This window comes from Schistocerca gregaria, chromosome 7 (genome assembly GCF_023897955.1).
Source record: "Schistocerca gregaria isolate iqSchGreg1 chromosome 7, iqSchGreg1.2, whole genome shotgun sequence".
Taxonomy (NCBI): Eukaryota; Metazoa; Arthropoda; class Insecta; order Orthoptera; family Acrididae; genus Schistocerca; species Schistocerca gregaria.
The window spans coordinates 389,209,540-389,228,026 of record NC_064926.1 but is presented as its reverse complement, the minus strand read 5'-3'; the positions used below and the strand labels follow the sequence as shown (position 1 = coordinate 389,228,026).

General features: G+C 45.6%; 1 protein-coding gene across 1 annotated transcript in view; it reads right to left on the bottom strand.

The window, feature by feature from the left end:
• LOC126281185 (myrosinase 1-like) overlaps positions 1 to 18,487 on the bottom strand; it is a 225,146-nt gene that overhangs the window by 123,763 nt on the left and 82,896 nt on the right. Inside the window, exon 2 of the mRNA XM_049979885.1 lies at positions 4,895 to 5,081. Coding sequence (XP_049835842.1) covers positions 4,895 to 5,072 — 178 coding nt within the window. The 5' untranslated portion in view covers positions 5,073 to 5,081. The remainder of the gene's footprint in view (positions 1 to 4,894; positions 5,082 to 18,487) is intronic.

Genomic DNA, 18,487 nt, shown 5'->3' with positions numbered 1-18,487 from the left:
ATAAATTTATTAAAACTTCATAGATGATGGGGCAACTTTTTACGCATCTCACTGTTTATGACGTAATATCTCCTGTGATCTTGGTGCCACACAGTGATATAATTTCGTAGGTACATTTAGCGGCATATGTGGATACTGTTCGCAAAATGTGTTCAGAATAGAATTAGTAGAAAAGAAGTAATAAATTTATACGTCAAGCATGATGCGACAGTTTTTCACGCTCTCAGTGTCATGACGTGATACCTCCTGAGCTATGTGTGTTAGCACGATATAATTTTTTAGGTGCATTAAGCAGCATATATAGATTCTGTCTGCGAAATTTACTGCAAATACATTTAGTAGCACAGAAATAATAAATTTAACATTTCCTTCAATTTAATTTCATCAATATTTTGTAGCCTTTAGTCACAATTTTTCGTGTTTCATTAAATACAAAATGCATTTCGGACCCTGTGGGTCCATCATCAATACATGATTCACTTTTGCTCTTGAGAGAAATGCATGTTCTTATCATGAAACATTCTAATGTTAAGTTATGAATTTAGTAAGTCAAATGCGGAAGATATGTGCGGAAGAGTGGAAAAATAAACAGTGTAAACTTATAAAACATTTCTACAAAATACACTCCTGGAAATTCAAATAAGAACACCGTGAATTCATTGTCCCAGGAAGGGGAAACTTTATTGACACATTCCTGGGGTCAGATACATCACATGATCACACTGACAGAACCACAGGCACATAGACACAGGCAACAGAGCATGCACAATGTTGGCACTACTACAGTGTATATCCACCTTTCGCAGCAATGCAGGCTGCTATTCTCCCATGGAGACGATCGTAGAGATGCTGGATGTAGTCCTGTGGAACGGCTTGCCATGCCATTTCCACCTGGCGCCTCAGTTGGACCAGCGTTCGTGCTGGACGTGCAGACCGCGTGAGACGACGCTTCATCCAGTCCCAAACATGCTCAATGGGGGACAGATCCGGAGATCTTGCTGGCCAGGGTAGTTGACTTACACCTTCTAGAGCACGTTGGGTGGCACGGGATACATGCGGACGTGCATTTTCCTGTCGGAACAGTAAGTTCCCTTGCCGGTCTAGGAATGGTAGAACGATGGGTTCGATGACGGTTTGGATGTACCGTGCACTATTCAGTGTCCCATCGACGATCACCAGAGGTGTACGGCCAGTGTAGGAGATTGCTCCCCACACCATGATGCCGGGTGTTGGCCCTGTGTGCCTCGGTCGTATTCAGTCCTGATTGTGGCGCTCACCTGCACGGCGCCAAACACGCATACGACCATCACTGGCACCAAGGCAGAAGCGACTCTCATCGCTGAAGACGACACGTCTCCATTCGTCCCTCCATTCACGCCTTTCGCGACACCACTGGAGGCGGGCTGCACGATGTTGGGGCGTGAGCGGAAGACCGCCTAACGGTGTGCGGGACCGTAGCCCAGCTTCATGAAGACGGTTGCGAATGGTCCTCGCCGATACCCCAGGAGCAACAGTGTCCCTAATTTGCTGGGAAGTGGTGGTGCGGTCCCCTACGGCACTGCGTAGGATCCTACGGTCTTGGCGTGCATCCGTGCGTCGCTGCGGTCCGGTCCCAGGTCGACAGGCACGTGCACCTTCCGCCGACCACTGGCGACAACATGGATGTACTGTGGAGACCTCACGCCCCACGTGTTGAGCAATTCGGCGGTACGTCCACCCGGCCTCCCGCATGCCCACTATACGCCCTCGCTCAAAGTCCGTCAACTGCAGATACGGTTCACGTCCACGCTGTCGCGGCATGCTAACAGTGTTAAAGACTGCGATGGAGCTCCGTATGCCACGGCAGACTGGCTGACACTGACGGCGGCGGTGAACAAATGCTGCGCAGCTAGCGCCATTCGACGGCCAACACCGCGGTTCCTGGTGTGTCCGCTGTGCCGTGCGTGTGATCATTGCTTGTACAGCCCTCTCGCAGTGTCCGGAGCAAGTATGGTGGGTCTGACACACCGGTGTCAATGTGATCTTTTTTCCATTTCCAGGAGTGTAAATTATAAACGCCTTTCGTATATTGTGAGATAAGTTTACACTGTTCATTTTTCCACTATTTCGCACATATCTTACGCGTTTGATTACGAAAATCATAACCTATCATCAAACTTTTTCATGACAAGAACATGAATTTCACCTCACTCAAGAGCAAAAATAAATCATGTATTACACTAAAGAACTGAAGAAACTTGTACACCTTCCTAATATCACGTAGGGCCCCACGAGCACGCAGAGGTGGCATGGACTCGACTAACGTCTGAAGTACTGCTGGTGGGAACTGACACCATGAATCTGTTCGAGTTCACGGGGGTGGAGAGCTCTTTGCAACACCACGTTGCGAGGCATCACAGATATACACAATAATGTTTATGTCACGGGAGTTTGGTGTCCCGCAGAAGTGTTTAAACGCAATAGTGTTCCTGGAGCCACTCTGTAGCGATTCTGGACGTGTGGGATCACACATTGTCCTGCTGGAATTTCCCAAGTCCGTCGGAATGCACAATGGACATGAATGATTGCATTTGATGAGACAGGATGCTTACGTACGTGTCACCTATCAGAGATGTATCTAGACGTTTCCAGGGTCCCGTATCACTTCAACTACACACGCCCCACACCATTACAGAACCTCCACCGGTCTGGACAGTCCCCTGCTGACATGCAGGGTCCATGAATTCATGAGGTTGTCTCTATAGCCGTACACGTCCATCCGCTTGATACAATTTGAAACGGGACTCATCCGACCAGGCAATATATTTTCAGTCATCAACAGTCCAATGTCGGTGTTGACGGGCGCAGGCGAGATGTAAGGCTTTGTCATAAAGGGTACAGGAGTGAGCCTTCGGCTCCGAAAGTTCATATCGATTATGTTTCGTTGAATGGTTCGCACGCTAACACTTGTTGATGGCTCAGCATTGAAATCTGCAACAATTTGGGAAGGGCTGCACTTCTGTCACGCTGAACGATTCTCTTCAGTCGTCGTCGGTCCCGTTCTTGCAGGATCTTTTCTCCAGCCGGAGCGATGTCGGAGATTTGGTGTGTTATCGGATTCCTGATATCCCCGCTTCATCGCTTCCTCGGAGTTGCTGTGTGCGCCGGCTACAATACCGCGTTCAAACTCACTTAAATCTTGATAGTCTGCTGTTGTAGCAGCAGTAACCGATCTAACAAATGCGCCAGACATTTTTTGTCTTATGTAGATGCTGCCGACCGCAGCGCCATTTGCTGCCTGTTTACATGTCCCTATTACGCAAGCTGAGACACGTTATCAGTAAAAATCTGCTAATCTCTACATACTTTGCTTTTTTCCATTCACAACTGCAATACGGGGTAGTTCTTTGGGGTAACTCAGTTGGTTCAAGTACCATCTTCAAGCGGCAGAAGAAAGCAGTCAGGTGCATTTTAGGACTAGCACCAAGACAGAGTTGCAAAAATGATTTTAAAGAACTAAAGATAATGACACTACCTAGTATATACATTTATAATTGTTTAATATATGCTAAAGAGAACGTAAAGAACTTTAAGATGTGAAGTGCATGTTCATAATACTCGAAATAATAGTAACATAGACCTACCATACACAAGGCTGACATTAACACAAAAGAGCCATAAACACCTTAGCTGGAAATTTTTGTAACAAGCTCCCGAAGGCTGTGAGCAAACTACCGATGAATAACTTTAAGCAAACAATAGAATTGGGGCCCAAATGTACGCCCCATTACTCACTTGATGAATTTCTAAACAGTGACACAAAACAGATATGCTACATGAAACAAAAAACTGCCATATAAATTATACCTATATGTTTGTGACACTAATGTACCAACAAAGACTTTTTACATGGATACGTAAGATGTACCATGAATATATCTTGATACTATTGTATATTTAACTGTTATGATTTATTATTATTATTATTATTATTATTATTATTATTATTACTATTTTTGTGGTTGGCAGGAGAGCCAACACAGTGTTGCTAGAGGAGGCCGAAAGGCACGCGATTTAGCTCACGAAGGCTGGCGTGAGCTCTGGAACAGGACAAGGAAATTAGAATTTAGAAACAACGGACGTAGCTGGTGGAATACTTAACTTTAATCCATTAGTGATGAACGTCGCTCTTGATGGTACATGATTTACAATATTAATAGTAACTGATAATGGCGCCTTGCTAGGTCGTAGCAAATGACGTAGCTGAAGGCTATGCTAAACTGTCTTCTCGGCAAACCATCGCTAGCAAAGTCGGCTGTACAACTGGGCGAGTGCTCGGAAGTCTGTCTAGACCTGCCGTGTGGCGGCGCTCGGCCTGCAATCACTGATAGTGGCGACACGCGGGTCCGACGTATACTACCGGACCGCGGCCGATTTAAAGGCTACCACCTAGCAAGTGGCTGTGACACCACAACTATTGCGTATGAATAATTGTTTTGTTATCAATATTTCTTTAGCATGCATATCTGCTTGCCCTCCACAGGGACAATTATGTACAATAATAATTATTGGAATTTAAAAAAAAAATGTATTGAACACACTGACGGTGGCAATTGTATAGAAAACATACTGAAAGGCAAATAAAGATTCTATTGTATTTGAATACGCACGCCTATACCAGTTTGTTTGGCGCTACAGTGTAAGTCGATTTACGCCTGATAATGGAAATACATCGTCTATTTAATAAAACACGAAAATTTGTTAGTGAAGGGGTTTTCAAGCCTTACTTCAGGTGTATTTCCTTCAATACCTACATTTAGTACTGGTTTTAAGGTAGGGCTCTTAGAGACACCTCTCACGCATCCCAGAGTTAAACCAGTGTAGTAGCGGGAGGCTGCAGCGAGCGAGTACTGACCGTCGAGGTCCCAGGCTCCCTCGACCTGATAGGCGGCGGTGGCGGCGCCGAAGATGAAGTCGTCCGGGAAGCGGCTGCGCGGCCTGTCGGCGCGCTGGCCGCGGCGCTGGGGGCCGTCCGGGTCCGCCTCCAGCACGTGGCCCTGCTGCGCATGGTAGGCCGCCACCCGGCTGTACATGGCGCGCGGCTGCAACACGCGGAACGGAGGCTGCCTTCAGACGGGCAGTGCGGCACGTGAGGAGGTTCCCGTCAGGAGGCGACCTTGTCCCCCCAGCGGTTAAGCTGGCGCTCAGCTGTGCGCATGGCAGCAACGGCGCTCATGAAAGATAACCTCCACCTGGTGATGAGTCACGCCACCTTCAGCAAGCGGCGCCGCTCTGAACGACAAAGCTGTCGCGACTTGCGTAACTCTCAGCAGCTGTGACGACGATCTGTACATACAAGAGCCCAGTCAACAGAGGTCGTGCTTGTGTTCCCTTCAGAGACTGGTTTGATGCAAAGTAGGGATTGGATTGGATTTTTGGGGGGAAGAGACCAAACAGCGAGGTCATCGGTCTCATCGGATTAGGGAAGGACGGGGAAGGAAGTCGGCCGTGCCCTTTCAAAGGAACCATCCCGGCATTTGCCTGGAGCGCTTTAGGGAAATCACGGAAAATCTAAATCAGGATGGCCGGACGCGGTATTGAACCGTCGTCCTCCCGAATGCGAGTCCAGTGTGCTAACCAATGCGCCACCTCGCCCGGTGCAAACTAGGGTACTGGCGGAAGTGAAAGTGCGAGCGTAGCTCGTGAGCGGAATCTGGATACCTCAGTAAACACAGCAGTACATTGACAAAGGCACAGGTTCCGGCTTCGAGCTCACAAGCTTAAATTGACAGTAAGTTTCATATCACTGCAGACTCCACTGCAGAGTCAATGGCTCTTTTTGGTTCGATGTACGCCCACATTCTTGTCTGTAGTCCTCGATCTCCCTCCATAAGGTTACCCACTTGTCTCTGTTACCAAACAGACTACTCCTTGATGCCTCAGTATACAGGGTGGTCCATTGATAGTGACCGTGCCAAATATCTCACGAAATAAGCATCAAACGAAAAAACTACAAAGAACTAAACTTGTCTAGCTTCAAGGGGGAAACGAGATGGCGCTATGATTGGCCCGCTAGATGGCACTGCGAGGTCAAACGGATATAAACTGCGTTGTTTTTTTTTAAATAGGAACCCCCATTTTATTACATGTTCGTGTAGTACGTAAATAAATACGAATGTTTTAGTTGGACCACTTTTTTCGCTTTGTGATAGATGGCGCTGTAATAGTGACAAACGTATTAGTACGTGGTATCATGTAACATTCCGTCAGTGCGGACGGTATTTGCTTCGTGATACATTACCCGTGTTAAAATGGACCGTTTGCCAGTTGCGGAAAAGGTCGATATCATGTTGATATGATGTATGGCTATTATGATCAAAATGCCCAACGGGCGTGTGCTACGTCTGCTGCTCGGTATCCTGGACGACATCATCCAAGTGTCCGGACCGTTCGCCGGATAGTTACGTTATTTAAGGAAACAGGAAGTGTTCAGCGACATATGAAACGTCAACCACGACCTGCAACAAATTATGATTTCCAGTAGGTGTTTTAGATGCTGTCGCAGCTAATCCGCACATCAGTAGCAGACAAATTGCTTGAGAATAGGGAATCACAAAGTGTTGAGAATGCTACATCAACATCGATTGCACCAGTACCATATTTCCATGCGCCAGGAATTGCATGGCGACGACTGTGAACGTCGTGTACAGTTCTGCCACTGGGCACAAGAGAAATTACAGGACGATGACAGATTTTTTGTAAGCTTTCTCTTTACCGACGAAGCGTCATTCACCAAAAGCGGTAACGTAAAACGGCATAATATGCACTATTGGGCAACGGAAAATTCACGACTGCTGCAACAAATGGAACATCGGCGACCTTGGCGGGTTAATGTATATTGTGGCATTATGGTAGGAAAGATAATTGGCCCCCATTTTATCGATGGCAATCTAAATGGTACAATGTATGCTCATTTCTTGCGTAATGTTCTACCGATGTTACTACAAGATGTTTCAGATGACAGAATGGCGAGTACTTCCAACATGATGGATGTCCGGCACATAGCTCCCGTGCGGTTGAAGCGGTATTGAATAGCATATTTAATGGCAGGTGGATTGGTCGTCGAAGCACCATACCAGGGCCGCACGTTCACCGGATCTCACGTCCCCGGATTTCTTTCTGTGGGGAAAGTTGAAGGATATTTCCTATCATGACAACGCCTGACAACATGCGTCAGCCCATTGGTAATGCATGTGCGAACGTTACGGAAGGCGAACTACTCGCTCTTGAGAGGAATGTCGTTACACGTATCGCCAAATGCATTGAGGTTGACGGACATCATTTTGAGCATTTATTGCATTAATGTGGTATGTACAGGTAATCACGCTGTAATAGATGCGTTCTCAAAAATGATAAGTTCACAAAGGTACATGCATCACATTGAAACAACCTAAATAAAATGTTCAAACGTACCTGCGTTCTGTATTTTAACCCACCTGTTACCAACTGTTCGTCTAAAATTGTGCGCCAAATGTTTGTGACTATTACTGCGCCATCTATCACAAAGCGAAGAAAGTGGCCCAACTAAAACATTCATATTTCTTTACGTACTAGACGAATATGTAATAAAAAATAGGGGTTCCTATTTTAAGAAACGCGGTTGATATCCGTTTGACCTATGGCAGCGCCATCTAGCGTGCCAACCATTGCGCCATCTGGTTTCCCCCTTCAAGCTAGACAAATTTCGTTCTTTGTAGTTTTTTCGTTTGACGCTTATTTCGTGAGATATTTGGCCCGGTCACGATCAATGGACTAACCTGTGTATACTATAAAATGATCCCTTCGTTAAGTCAAGTTGTGCCTTGAATTTCCTTACTGCCTACATCAGATGAGTATGTATTCAATAGTTATCCAATCTACATATCTTATCTTCAGCATACTTCAGTGGGACCACATTTCAATATCTACTATTGTCTACTCGCCTGAAATGTTTATAATCTGCGTTGCACTTTCGATCAAGGCCACACGCCGAACAAACAATTTCATAAAATTATTCCTAACACTTAATTTTATATTCTACTTTAACAAATCTATCTTTTTATGTTTTTCCTGTTATTTTCAGTAAATATTTCACATCCTCTCTACATCTATCATTGTCAGTTATTTTGTTGACCATTTCGTAATCTAATTCCCTCGGCATTGTATGATTTAATTCAACTATATTCCAATACTCTTGCTTTCCTTTAGTTGATAATCTTATATCCTCTTTCAAGGCCCTCTACATTCCTTTCAACTGATCTTCCACATACATTTCCATCTCTGGCAGAATTGAAACGTCATCAAGCCTCCAAGCTTTTACTTTCTCTCCCAAAACTTTATGTCCCTGTCCAAATTTCTTCTTAGTTTCCTCAGTATTCACTTGGGATTGGCTGCAGTGCTATATCTCTCCCGTCTCAAACACTTCTTCTCCTTTATGTCTTTAGTCATTTAAAAACAGGTATTCCAGCCATCACTACCAAAAGACCCCTCCAAATCCCCCCATAAATTAATCCTGTAGAACATACACAATACTGTTCTTTTCATTTATTATTCTGTTGTTCTGCTAAGACCAGTTAGCAAATCACACATCAGATGAAACTGATTTTTATTGTAAGCAGTTGAAAACATTAAGGAGTAAATGCTCTGTTTTTGGTATAGTTCAGAGATCACGGTGCCGCACCAAAGTTGGCAGCATATATCGATACCACAGACATTATCGAGATCTCACAGCAGTCTGCTACGACTTACAGGAAGTGCTCCTGAAGGTCACACCTAGCCCTCAGCATAGCAGCGCCCTCGCATCAGAAAATTCAAATGGCTCTGAGCACTATGGGACTTAACATCTGAGGCCATCAGTCCCCTAGACTTAGAACTACTTAAACCTAACTAACCTAAGGACATCACACACATCCATGCCCGAGGCAGGATTCGAACCTGCGACCGTAGCTGCAGGTTGGTTTCGGACTCAAGCGCCTAGAACCGCTGGGCCACAAACGCCGGCTACCCTCTCATCAGTTATCAATACAGAGCTGAACATGGAAGCGATCTGTTCCCAGTTTTTGACGTCTGCTACAGCTGCGAATCATCGTACAGAACACTGACAGTTGTTAAGGTTTTTGATGAAAAGTACTTTCGTAAATACAGCCTTTTGTACATCAAGGAAACAGTTTGTTAATAGGTCCATCAAGTGATTCTTGGTTAGTCAACGACAGTCGCAAATTATACAACAATCCTATGGCAAAGAAGTGTGTCAGGTACAACTTTTATTCATTTATGTAATAAAGTGTACTCATATTTCACGTGTTTTAGTTTCCCCTTCTCCCTGAGCAATCAAAGAACCCACAGTTATGGCTGCACGAAACTAGGTTCATCTGGTCCCAACACTGTCACGTGAGTATTGGAATTCCGAGAGTTTTTAAGAGATATTTGCCTGATTTGCAGTTACTTTACACAAGATTGTTACTTCTGAGTCTGCCGATCTACTTGGTTCCTCCGATGATAGGCAGCGTACCGGGCCACAAGTTTCCTCCAGAGAACTCTATCAGTTGACAGGTTTTCAGTTTCACTGAAGATCCTCTGCAAAAGTTCATTTCCAGGCTTTACGACGTCTCCCTCTACTTCCGCATCCATAACATTGATTATTTGAGGATTCTTCCACTTTTCATGTGTAGAACATGCCACACAAGTTCCAATCTCCTTTCAGCAACGACTTCTTGCAGGCTGCATAGACCACTTCTTGTCGGCACTTCATCATCTGAAACGCGGCCGCGACAGCCGATCTTCAAAATTCGCCTCAAGCATCATTGGTGAAAAAACACTGAGCTTATGTGCAGATTTTGCTGACATTTTCCATAGTTTACACCCCTATACGGCCATGGGTAGAGTGATAAAGGAGTACAGTTGAAGCTTTGTGGGTACTGTAGTCAGCTGGATCCCATTCGTTGGAAGAAAACAGAAGCTTTCCCAGTTCTGCCGGTGATGTGTGCGTCTACGTACCCGTTATTACAGATGAGACTGCCGACGTATGGAAATCAGACAACATCTTGTAGTTCCTTTTGTTGGAATGAAATCAGAGTAGATAAATTTTCACTTGTTATGCACATTATTTTTGTTTTATCACAATTCATTTTTAGCCCTACCGAACAGGCCAATCCGTCCAGATTGATAGTCATTAGTAGTAACATTGTGTCGCTTTTGCCAGAAGCATGTCATTAGCAAAATCAAGATCCGTTAGCCTGGGTTTCTTAGGCAAACGTATGCGCGTGTTGGAGTTGTCCTTATTATGAAGTCTACGATTAATGTGAAAAGGAATGGTGACTAAATGCACCTTTGTCTGATGCCTGCCGGAATACTAAAGAAAGAGTTATTCCCTTCTTCCGTTCTTATACAGAAACTTAACAGGTTTTTAAAGACTCATTGTGATGTTCAGGAATTTCACATAAACTTGCAATATTCTATTATGATTCTGGTGTATTATGTCAAATGCTTTTTTTAAACAACGAAGTTGAGGTACAATGAACAGTGAAATTCTAAATTACTGCATGCATTGTTCTATTGTGTTTCGCAGAACAAACGTTTATTCGGAGCAGGATCTCCCACTTCGAAAGCCAGCCTGTTCTTAACGTAGTCGTCAGCTGCTGCCTCTAGTATCCTTTACAGAAGAAAGAGCCGAAATTCTTTACCTGCAACCAGCAGAAACGTGCTACCTCTCCGATCTGTACATTCGGTTATATTTCCTTTCTTCGGTAATTTAACAATGACGTCACGCCTCCGTTCTTCTGGACCTTGACTTGTTTGTCAACAAATATTTCGACAGTTTATAAAGTAGAAAATTAAGTCCTGACTTCCATATTTCTGAATTTCGACTGAGACTTCATCGAAACCAGCTGCGTTATTGTTTTCAAGTGATTGATGAGCACACCTCTGCTTACGCGACATCACCTGCAGAACAAATACTTTATTTATTTTTATGTGCACTGCTGCAGAAGATAATTCCACAGGACGGCAGGGAGTGAAAATAGGCAAAATAAGTTAAGGCTGTTATTTATATCAACAGAGTAAGACATATAAAAAGAATCTAATCCAGAAGAATGACCTTCCTCGGAAAAGTGTGCTAGCCAGTATTAAACTCTACGCGGAAAAGAAGGCGACGCAACACGAAGCAGTTATCCGAATGGGACAAGAATCGGTAGATATAACTTACATGTACAGACGAACAAATGATTACAGTTTCAGAAAAACTGAATGATTTAGTCGAGAGAAAGAGCTTGAGAACTTGAGCAAGTGAATAACTCATCGGTCCACCTCTGGCCTTTTTGCAAGCAGTTATTAGGCGTGTAATTGATTGATAGAGTTGTTGGATTGATGAATTCTTCTCGGTTTATCAGCCGGGTGGTGGCGTCGTCTCGTCGCAACGTTTCAATGAGTTTCGTACCCTTTTGTAGTGTGGCCCCATGACAAGGAAAGTTACAGGAGTTCCTACGCCAAATCCATTGCAGACATGACAGCATCAAATTCACCATGGAGGTAGAAGAGAATGGCTGCCTTCCGTTCTTGGATATTTTGCTCAAGAAAAATCCGGACGCTACGTTGGGACACTCTGTATACAGGAAGAAGACGCACACGGACTTATATCTCAATGCTCGGAGCTGCCACCATCCAGCACAACGTAACTCAGTACTTAACACCTTAGTACAAAGAGTCAGCTCGATCTGTGGCTGCGAGAGTTTGCCGCGTGAGTTAGCACATCTGCGGGAAACCTTCCGTAAGAATAGCTACACCGAGACACAAATAAGACACGCCTCGTATGCAGACAAGAGGCGGGAGGAGAAACCAGAACAAGACGAAGAAAAATTTGTGGCGTTTCTGCCGTTTGCTGGACTTCCAACAGCCAAGATCGCAAGAATATTAAAGAAGCACGAAATAACAACCATCTTTCGCGCACCGAAAAAAGTCAAAGATATACTTGGCTCAACCAAAGACCAACTGGGGCTGCAGACGCAGGGCACTTACAGTATTGAGTGCGAATGTGGGATGGAATATATCGACCAGACACAACGATGCATCGCCCAGCGCTGTACTGAACATATCAGGAACGTACGACTAGATCAGACAAACAAGGCCGATGTAGCAAAACATAGCATTATCGAGGGGCACACCTTCGAATTCGAAAAAACGAAGAAGCTGTCCACCGCCAACGGTTTCTGGGACTCGATCCTCAAAGAGGCAGTGGAGATACGTCTGCACAACAATTTAGTAAACAGGGAAAGCGATTTTCAGCACAGTGCAGCGTGGAATCCCACAATTGACAAAATACGGCAGAAAAGCTCCGATCTGAAGGCATCGGCGTCCGCAGACAGATTGGATAGCCACCGGGTCTCGACGTCGGTCCGAGCATCCGCCCTCCCCCCCCCCCCCCCCCCCCCACCGCCACCACCACCACCACCGCCACCGACGCGGTACTCCCTTCCGGAGGAACGTGATTGGCCGGCCTGCAGTAGCGGACGATGGCCAAGCAGCAATATAGATACGCAGAACACAGCATCCCGACGGCTATGCTGATTACCCGCAGGCTCGGAACGCGCAAACCTCAACGCCCCCCCCCCCCCCCCCTCCATCTTCACCTAAATGGAACCCAACTCCCCTGGCGCAAAACCGCCAAGTACCATGGCGTAACCTTGGACTCTCGTCTTATGTGGAAACCCCACATAGACGAGGTCCACAAGAAGATCTGCGCCAGAATGTCTATCCTACACCCAATCCTGAACTCAACCAGCTCCCTTCCCTGCCCAGTAGCAGTAAATGTGTACCAGGCCCTGATCCGGCCAGTAATGGAATATGCGTGTCCTGTCAGGGGATACGCGGCGAAGCAGCACCTGGGCAAACTCCAGAGGCTGCAGAACCGCGGCCTCAAGAGGGCATTGCGTTTACCTCTTGGATTCCCCATAGATGATCTGCACGCCGCAGCTGAAATCCCACTCCTGAGAGAGCGTTTCCAAGATCTGGCAACGGCCTTCTAGGAGGGTTCTTCCAGATCAGGAAACGCTCTCATCCTATCCCTAGGTCGGTATGACATGTTCCGCGACAAACACAAGCACCCCATGACGATCTTCGACGATTAAGTCGAAGAGAAAATCACAATATCCAATCCCTAATCCTGCTCCTTCCCATATAACACCAATCATCTCGCCAACCTTAGGCAAGTACTAGACACAAATAGATCAATCATCACATTTCACAGACACAAAAAAACTACAGATATAATCACATACACACGTACACAGGGGAGTAAAAGCCGAAAGGCTACAAACTCCCTTCCCCAAAGAGGGGAAAGTAACAGATGAGAGCAGCAGCAGCATCCCAACACTTCGCCAGAAGATGATGGGTACGAAACTCATTGAAACGTTACGACAAGACGACGCCACCAGTCGGCTGATAACCCGAGAAGAATTCAACAGTGGAATATGCCGAGAAAGGCTGAAATCGCATAGAGTTGTTGGATGTCCCCCTGATGGATATCGTACCATATTCGGTCCACTTGGCGAGATCATCAAAATCCTGAGATAGTTGGAGGGCGTTGCTCATAATGTTCCAAATGTTTTCAGTTGAAGAAAAGCAGTAAAGACTCTCGCCGTCTGCATGTAGGACTTTATCTTGCTGAAATGTAAGCCCAGGCCGACTTGGCAAGAAGGGCAAAAAAGCTGGGCGCAGAACATCTTGTTGTAAGGGTGCCGCGGAAGACAACCAAAGGATCCTGCTATGAAATAATATGGCGCCCCACACCACCACTGTCAGGCCGTATGGCGGGCGACAGACAGGTCGGTATCCAACTGCTGTCTGGGGCGTCTCCATACACTACTTCGCAGTGGAGTAGAATTGTTTTCAGTGATGAGTCCTCCTTTGAACTGACCCCCGATGACCAGCAAAGACGTGTATGGAGACGCCCCAGACAGCAGTGGGATACCAACCCGACTGTCGCCCGCCACCCTGCCCGACAACCAGGAGTGATGGTCTGGGGTGCATTTTTTGCCATTAATGCCACGCCATCCTGGGCTGACACCGCCTGCAGACGGCCTGAGTTTCTATTTCTTGGGACAGTGCTTGCCAAACCCTACCATGACCAGCAAGGTCGCCGAAGCGTTATGGAGAGGGTCCTCCAACTAGCTCGGGATTTTGACCATCTAGCGCGCCAACGGAACAGAATTTGGGACATCATTCAAGAGTACATTCAACACCTCTGTCGATCAGTGCCAAGCATAATAACTGCTTGTGTAATGGCCACAGATGGATCAATGCATTATTGACTTTCTCAATTTGTGAAGCCCGTTCTCTTGAAAAAATCATCCAGTGTTTCTGAAATCGTAATCATTTCTTTGTCTGTATATGTACGTCACATGTACCGATTTCCGTACTTCCATTCAAATAATTCTTTCGTGGTTAGATTTTTTTTTGTTAAAATGTATATAACATATGAGACGCCCTGCTAAACCCGCAGTACAGGACAGGTAGTTTAAGTTGTGGAAACGGGCCAACATAAGCGGCTGTCAGTTACACTCGAATATACAACCTTTTCTTTGATCAAACATAACAAGAGCCAAGAAAATTAAAAAAAAAACAGCTTTAGTTTTGGAACTTAATTAGCGGCTGAATGTGCCGTACAATCTCATGCCTTAAGGGCAAGACCACTTTAATTTAAAAACGGCTGAAGGCCAATAACTTAAAGCTCAACCAAAATCAGAAATTTAAAAGGCAAGCCTTCTCTTAAAACTGTTCCTTAGATACGCTGAAGGCCCAAAGAATCTGATACTTTAAGAGCAAAACTACTTAAATTCAAAATCGGCTGAAGGTCCAACACTTAAGACTCAATGACATTAATTTTAAAAATGGCAAAAGCTTTACGTAAAACAGTTCTTAAATTAGGCTGAAGGCCCAAACCATCTCACGCCTTAATGGCAAAACAGCCTTAATCTAGAAATCGGCCAGAAGCCATACAAGTACAAACGACAAGAACAAACAAGAAATGGCAACACACCCAAGGGCGCTCAGAAGTTCCGAGGGTCGGCCTGGAATTCAAACACTAACTCTCGCCTTAGGTGAGGCAGGCCGTCGGCCCAACCACTGTCGATGCGACGACAACCCAACTGACAGACAGTCAGCAGACCCACCGACAAGATAACCTCAGCTTCACCCGACCAGAACACAACAGGGAGTTGAATGGAACAGCGTAGAAGGTATTGGCAACCACAACCAATTATACATTGAGCTGTCAAACTACACACCGTGCTGCACAGCGACAACACGATGAGGAAAATATACTGCCTGAATTTACATCAATGGCCAGGGCAGGTAACCGGAACATTAACGACCACAAGGCAGAAGATTCTGCTGGTGCACTTCAATTCAAATAACCAAGTACAGTTAAACTCCACCAGAGGGTGACTAAAATTTCCCAAGTTGAAAACACACGTTGTTCCTCGCGGCAATATCCCAACAGCCGACAACGAACTCCAAACGACACAATGTGAACAATCGTGACTTGCTGCTACGTAAAGTCAAAACTCAACTTTCATGTCGAAGGGAAGCGAGCCACGAACCTCGTAGCAATGGAACAGCACCACACACTCCGACACTGCATAGAGGCCACCAGCGGGCACAGCCAAACTACACGCTGTGGAGTTTTCCTCGCTGCTTCCACGCCGACCGACCAACTCCCAGGCCCGGAAACGGTGAAAGGACCAAGTATGCGTCGGCCGATGAGACGACCAACCGAACGACCAACCAACGGTCGTCCCGCTCCAACCTCCCTCCTTCGGACACTTCATGTGTGTCGCCAGCGGTTGGCGAGCACTGGCTGTCGGCGCCTCACCGGCGCTCCGCCCCGACTTCACTGCTGCTGCGTCCCGACTGCACTGCTGGTCCGTCTCCAACTGACAGCCAGGCACACGACGATCCGAAAATAGTATCGGTCGCTCCAGAGATGGTACGACAGTGCACTTCTCGATATGCGCTGCTGCTGCCGCTCACGGGCAAGTAAGGCAGGAAGTTAGTGACTCCACTAAATGGGATAAGAAAACGAGGCGCCAGTTCCGTAATAGAAGATGACAAACAATAAATGAGATAAAGCGCCAGCTGTACAAGGCTCAACAGATACTCGAATACCAATTACCGGCAGCTCTGTACTGGAACCTGGTCCTTCGTCTAAGCACATGACACAGCTGTTGTTACTCTGAGCGCTACGTTTGAAGACGTAGAATACAAGCTAACAGGTGCTCTGGAAGAACTTGCTATATACTACGACGACAACCGTCTAAAATCAAATTCGAATGAAGCTTAAGTGTATGCCTTCCATCTACGCAGTAAGACGGCAAGAAGAAAGATGAACAACACCTGGAAACGACGCAGTCTAAATCACTGTGTCCACCGCTAATAACTAGGGCTAAAGTTGAATCGTGCCTTAACCTAGAAACAATACTGTGTTGACACCAGACAGTAGAAAAGCACCAGGAACAATCCTATCTGCAAGCTGACAAAACCATGTGGGGAGCGCAGCTCAGCGTCCTCTGCACATCTGCTCCTGCTCTGGCTCTGTGTGGAATAAGATGCAGCAGTCTGGAGGAACTCTGCACATGCTAACCAAATTTACATGGACTTTCATGGGAGAAGCCGCACAGTCACCGAGTGCCTAAGACCAACCCCAGTCAATAAAATCTTTTCACTCATGGGAGTACCACCACCAGAGGTGTGAAGACAAGTAGCAGCAGAGAATGAAGCAAGAAAGATATCCGAAGCATCCACTGTTCGGAACTCACGCCTGTCTAACACGTCTGAAATCCAAAAAAAGCTTCCTACTTACAACAGCATCAATTCCACCTTCAGCAGAAGTCCGTCGAACTGAACAAATCCTGGAATATTAGGGACAGCAAAAGAGAAGCTACCATCAGGATTCCATCTCCAGTATAAGTCCTGGAAAATTTGCAACAGGTTAATAACAGGAGTGACAAGCTGCAAGAGTAATTTGAAGGAGGGAGTAATCAGTAATGGTGAATTTTGTGAATATAAAGCAAAGCCGGGCTCCGAACTCTTGGTTAGCAGTAATCTGAGCGAACCTCATGATATGGAAGATTTGTTTACAGTGATTGATTGTGCCTTTCTATTTGCTGTACATCAGACTAATAAATGGAGAAATTCTCTGTAATTAATACTATATTACAGTTTTAAAGTACATCTTATTTAGCATTCTTTGGACAAGGATAAACAAATGAAAAAGAAATGTATACCTGAATAGCCACTAGAAGATCATTTCTGTAGGTTAGTAACGGTAGTGGACACAGTACTGATCCGTGTACGCACCAAATGTCGTGCTTCCCCATTCCGACTTACTGTTCTTGCATGTGATGCAGTCTTTCTCTTACGAATAACAGGACTTAATCAATAATAGAGTCTGCCAGAAAGATGTATACACTCCATGGCAGGCTCTATCGTTCGACTTGAGTTACGAGTGTGTTGTAGTATGGTCTTTGGCTCAACAAAACGTTAACACTTTGATCTCGGTATTGAGAAAACAAGATGGCTGGAGTACACTTGACGTTCGAGCAACGAAAATGTATTGTGAAGTGGTTTTTCAAGTTCGATAATCCCGCTGAAGTGCAATGTTAGTGGAGAAGATAATTTGAAACAGAACCGCCAACTCGACGACCAACAATTATACAGATCACAGGCAAATTTGAATTGCATGGGACGATTTGTGATATTCGCAAAAGAAGATCAGGAAGACAGCATACAGCTACAAGTCCTCCTTCGTCGGCTCTGGTGTTGGAAACGTTTGTTAATTCTCCACAGAAGTCTACTACTCAATATGCACGTGAAGTGGGGGTTAGCAGTACAAGTGTACGAAGAATTCTGAAAGCTGCAAAGTGGAGAGTTTACATTCCAAGATAAGTCCAAGCGATTGACGATGACGATCCTGATCGCCGAATGCAATTTTGCGGATGGTATCAGCAAATGGTAACTGATGACTAACAATTTGTGACGAAGGTAGTGTGGAGTGGCGAGGCACAATTTAAACTTAATGGAACCGTGAATCGGCATAACAGTGTATACTGGGCACAGGGAAATCCGCATGTTTATGTGAATAAAGCGTTCAGTCTACCAGGGGTTCATGTGTAGTGTGGACTATCATCGAGGGACTTAGTAGGACCGTTTTTCTTTCATGCTACAGTCACTGGAGAAGTGTACCTGGAAATGTTACGCGCATCAGTTTTGCCAGGTATATGTGCACTTTATGGAGCTGATGAAGAGGTCTTCTACCAACCGCCACCACGCTATCACCTATCCGTAAGAGCTTTCCTGAATGACAATTTTCTGGGGCATTGGACTGGACGAATAGGGCCCATTGAGTTCCTTCCACAGTCGCCAGATCTAACACCTACGGAATTTTACTTGTGGGGAACTGTGAAAGATAATGTCTATT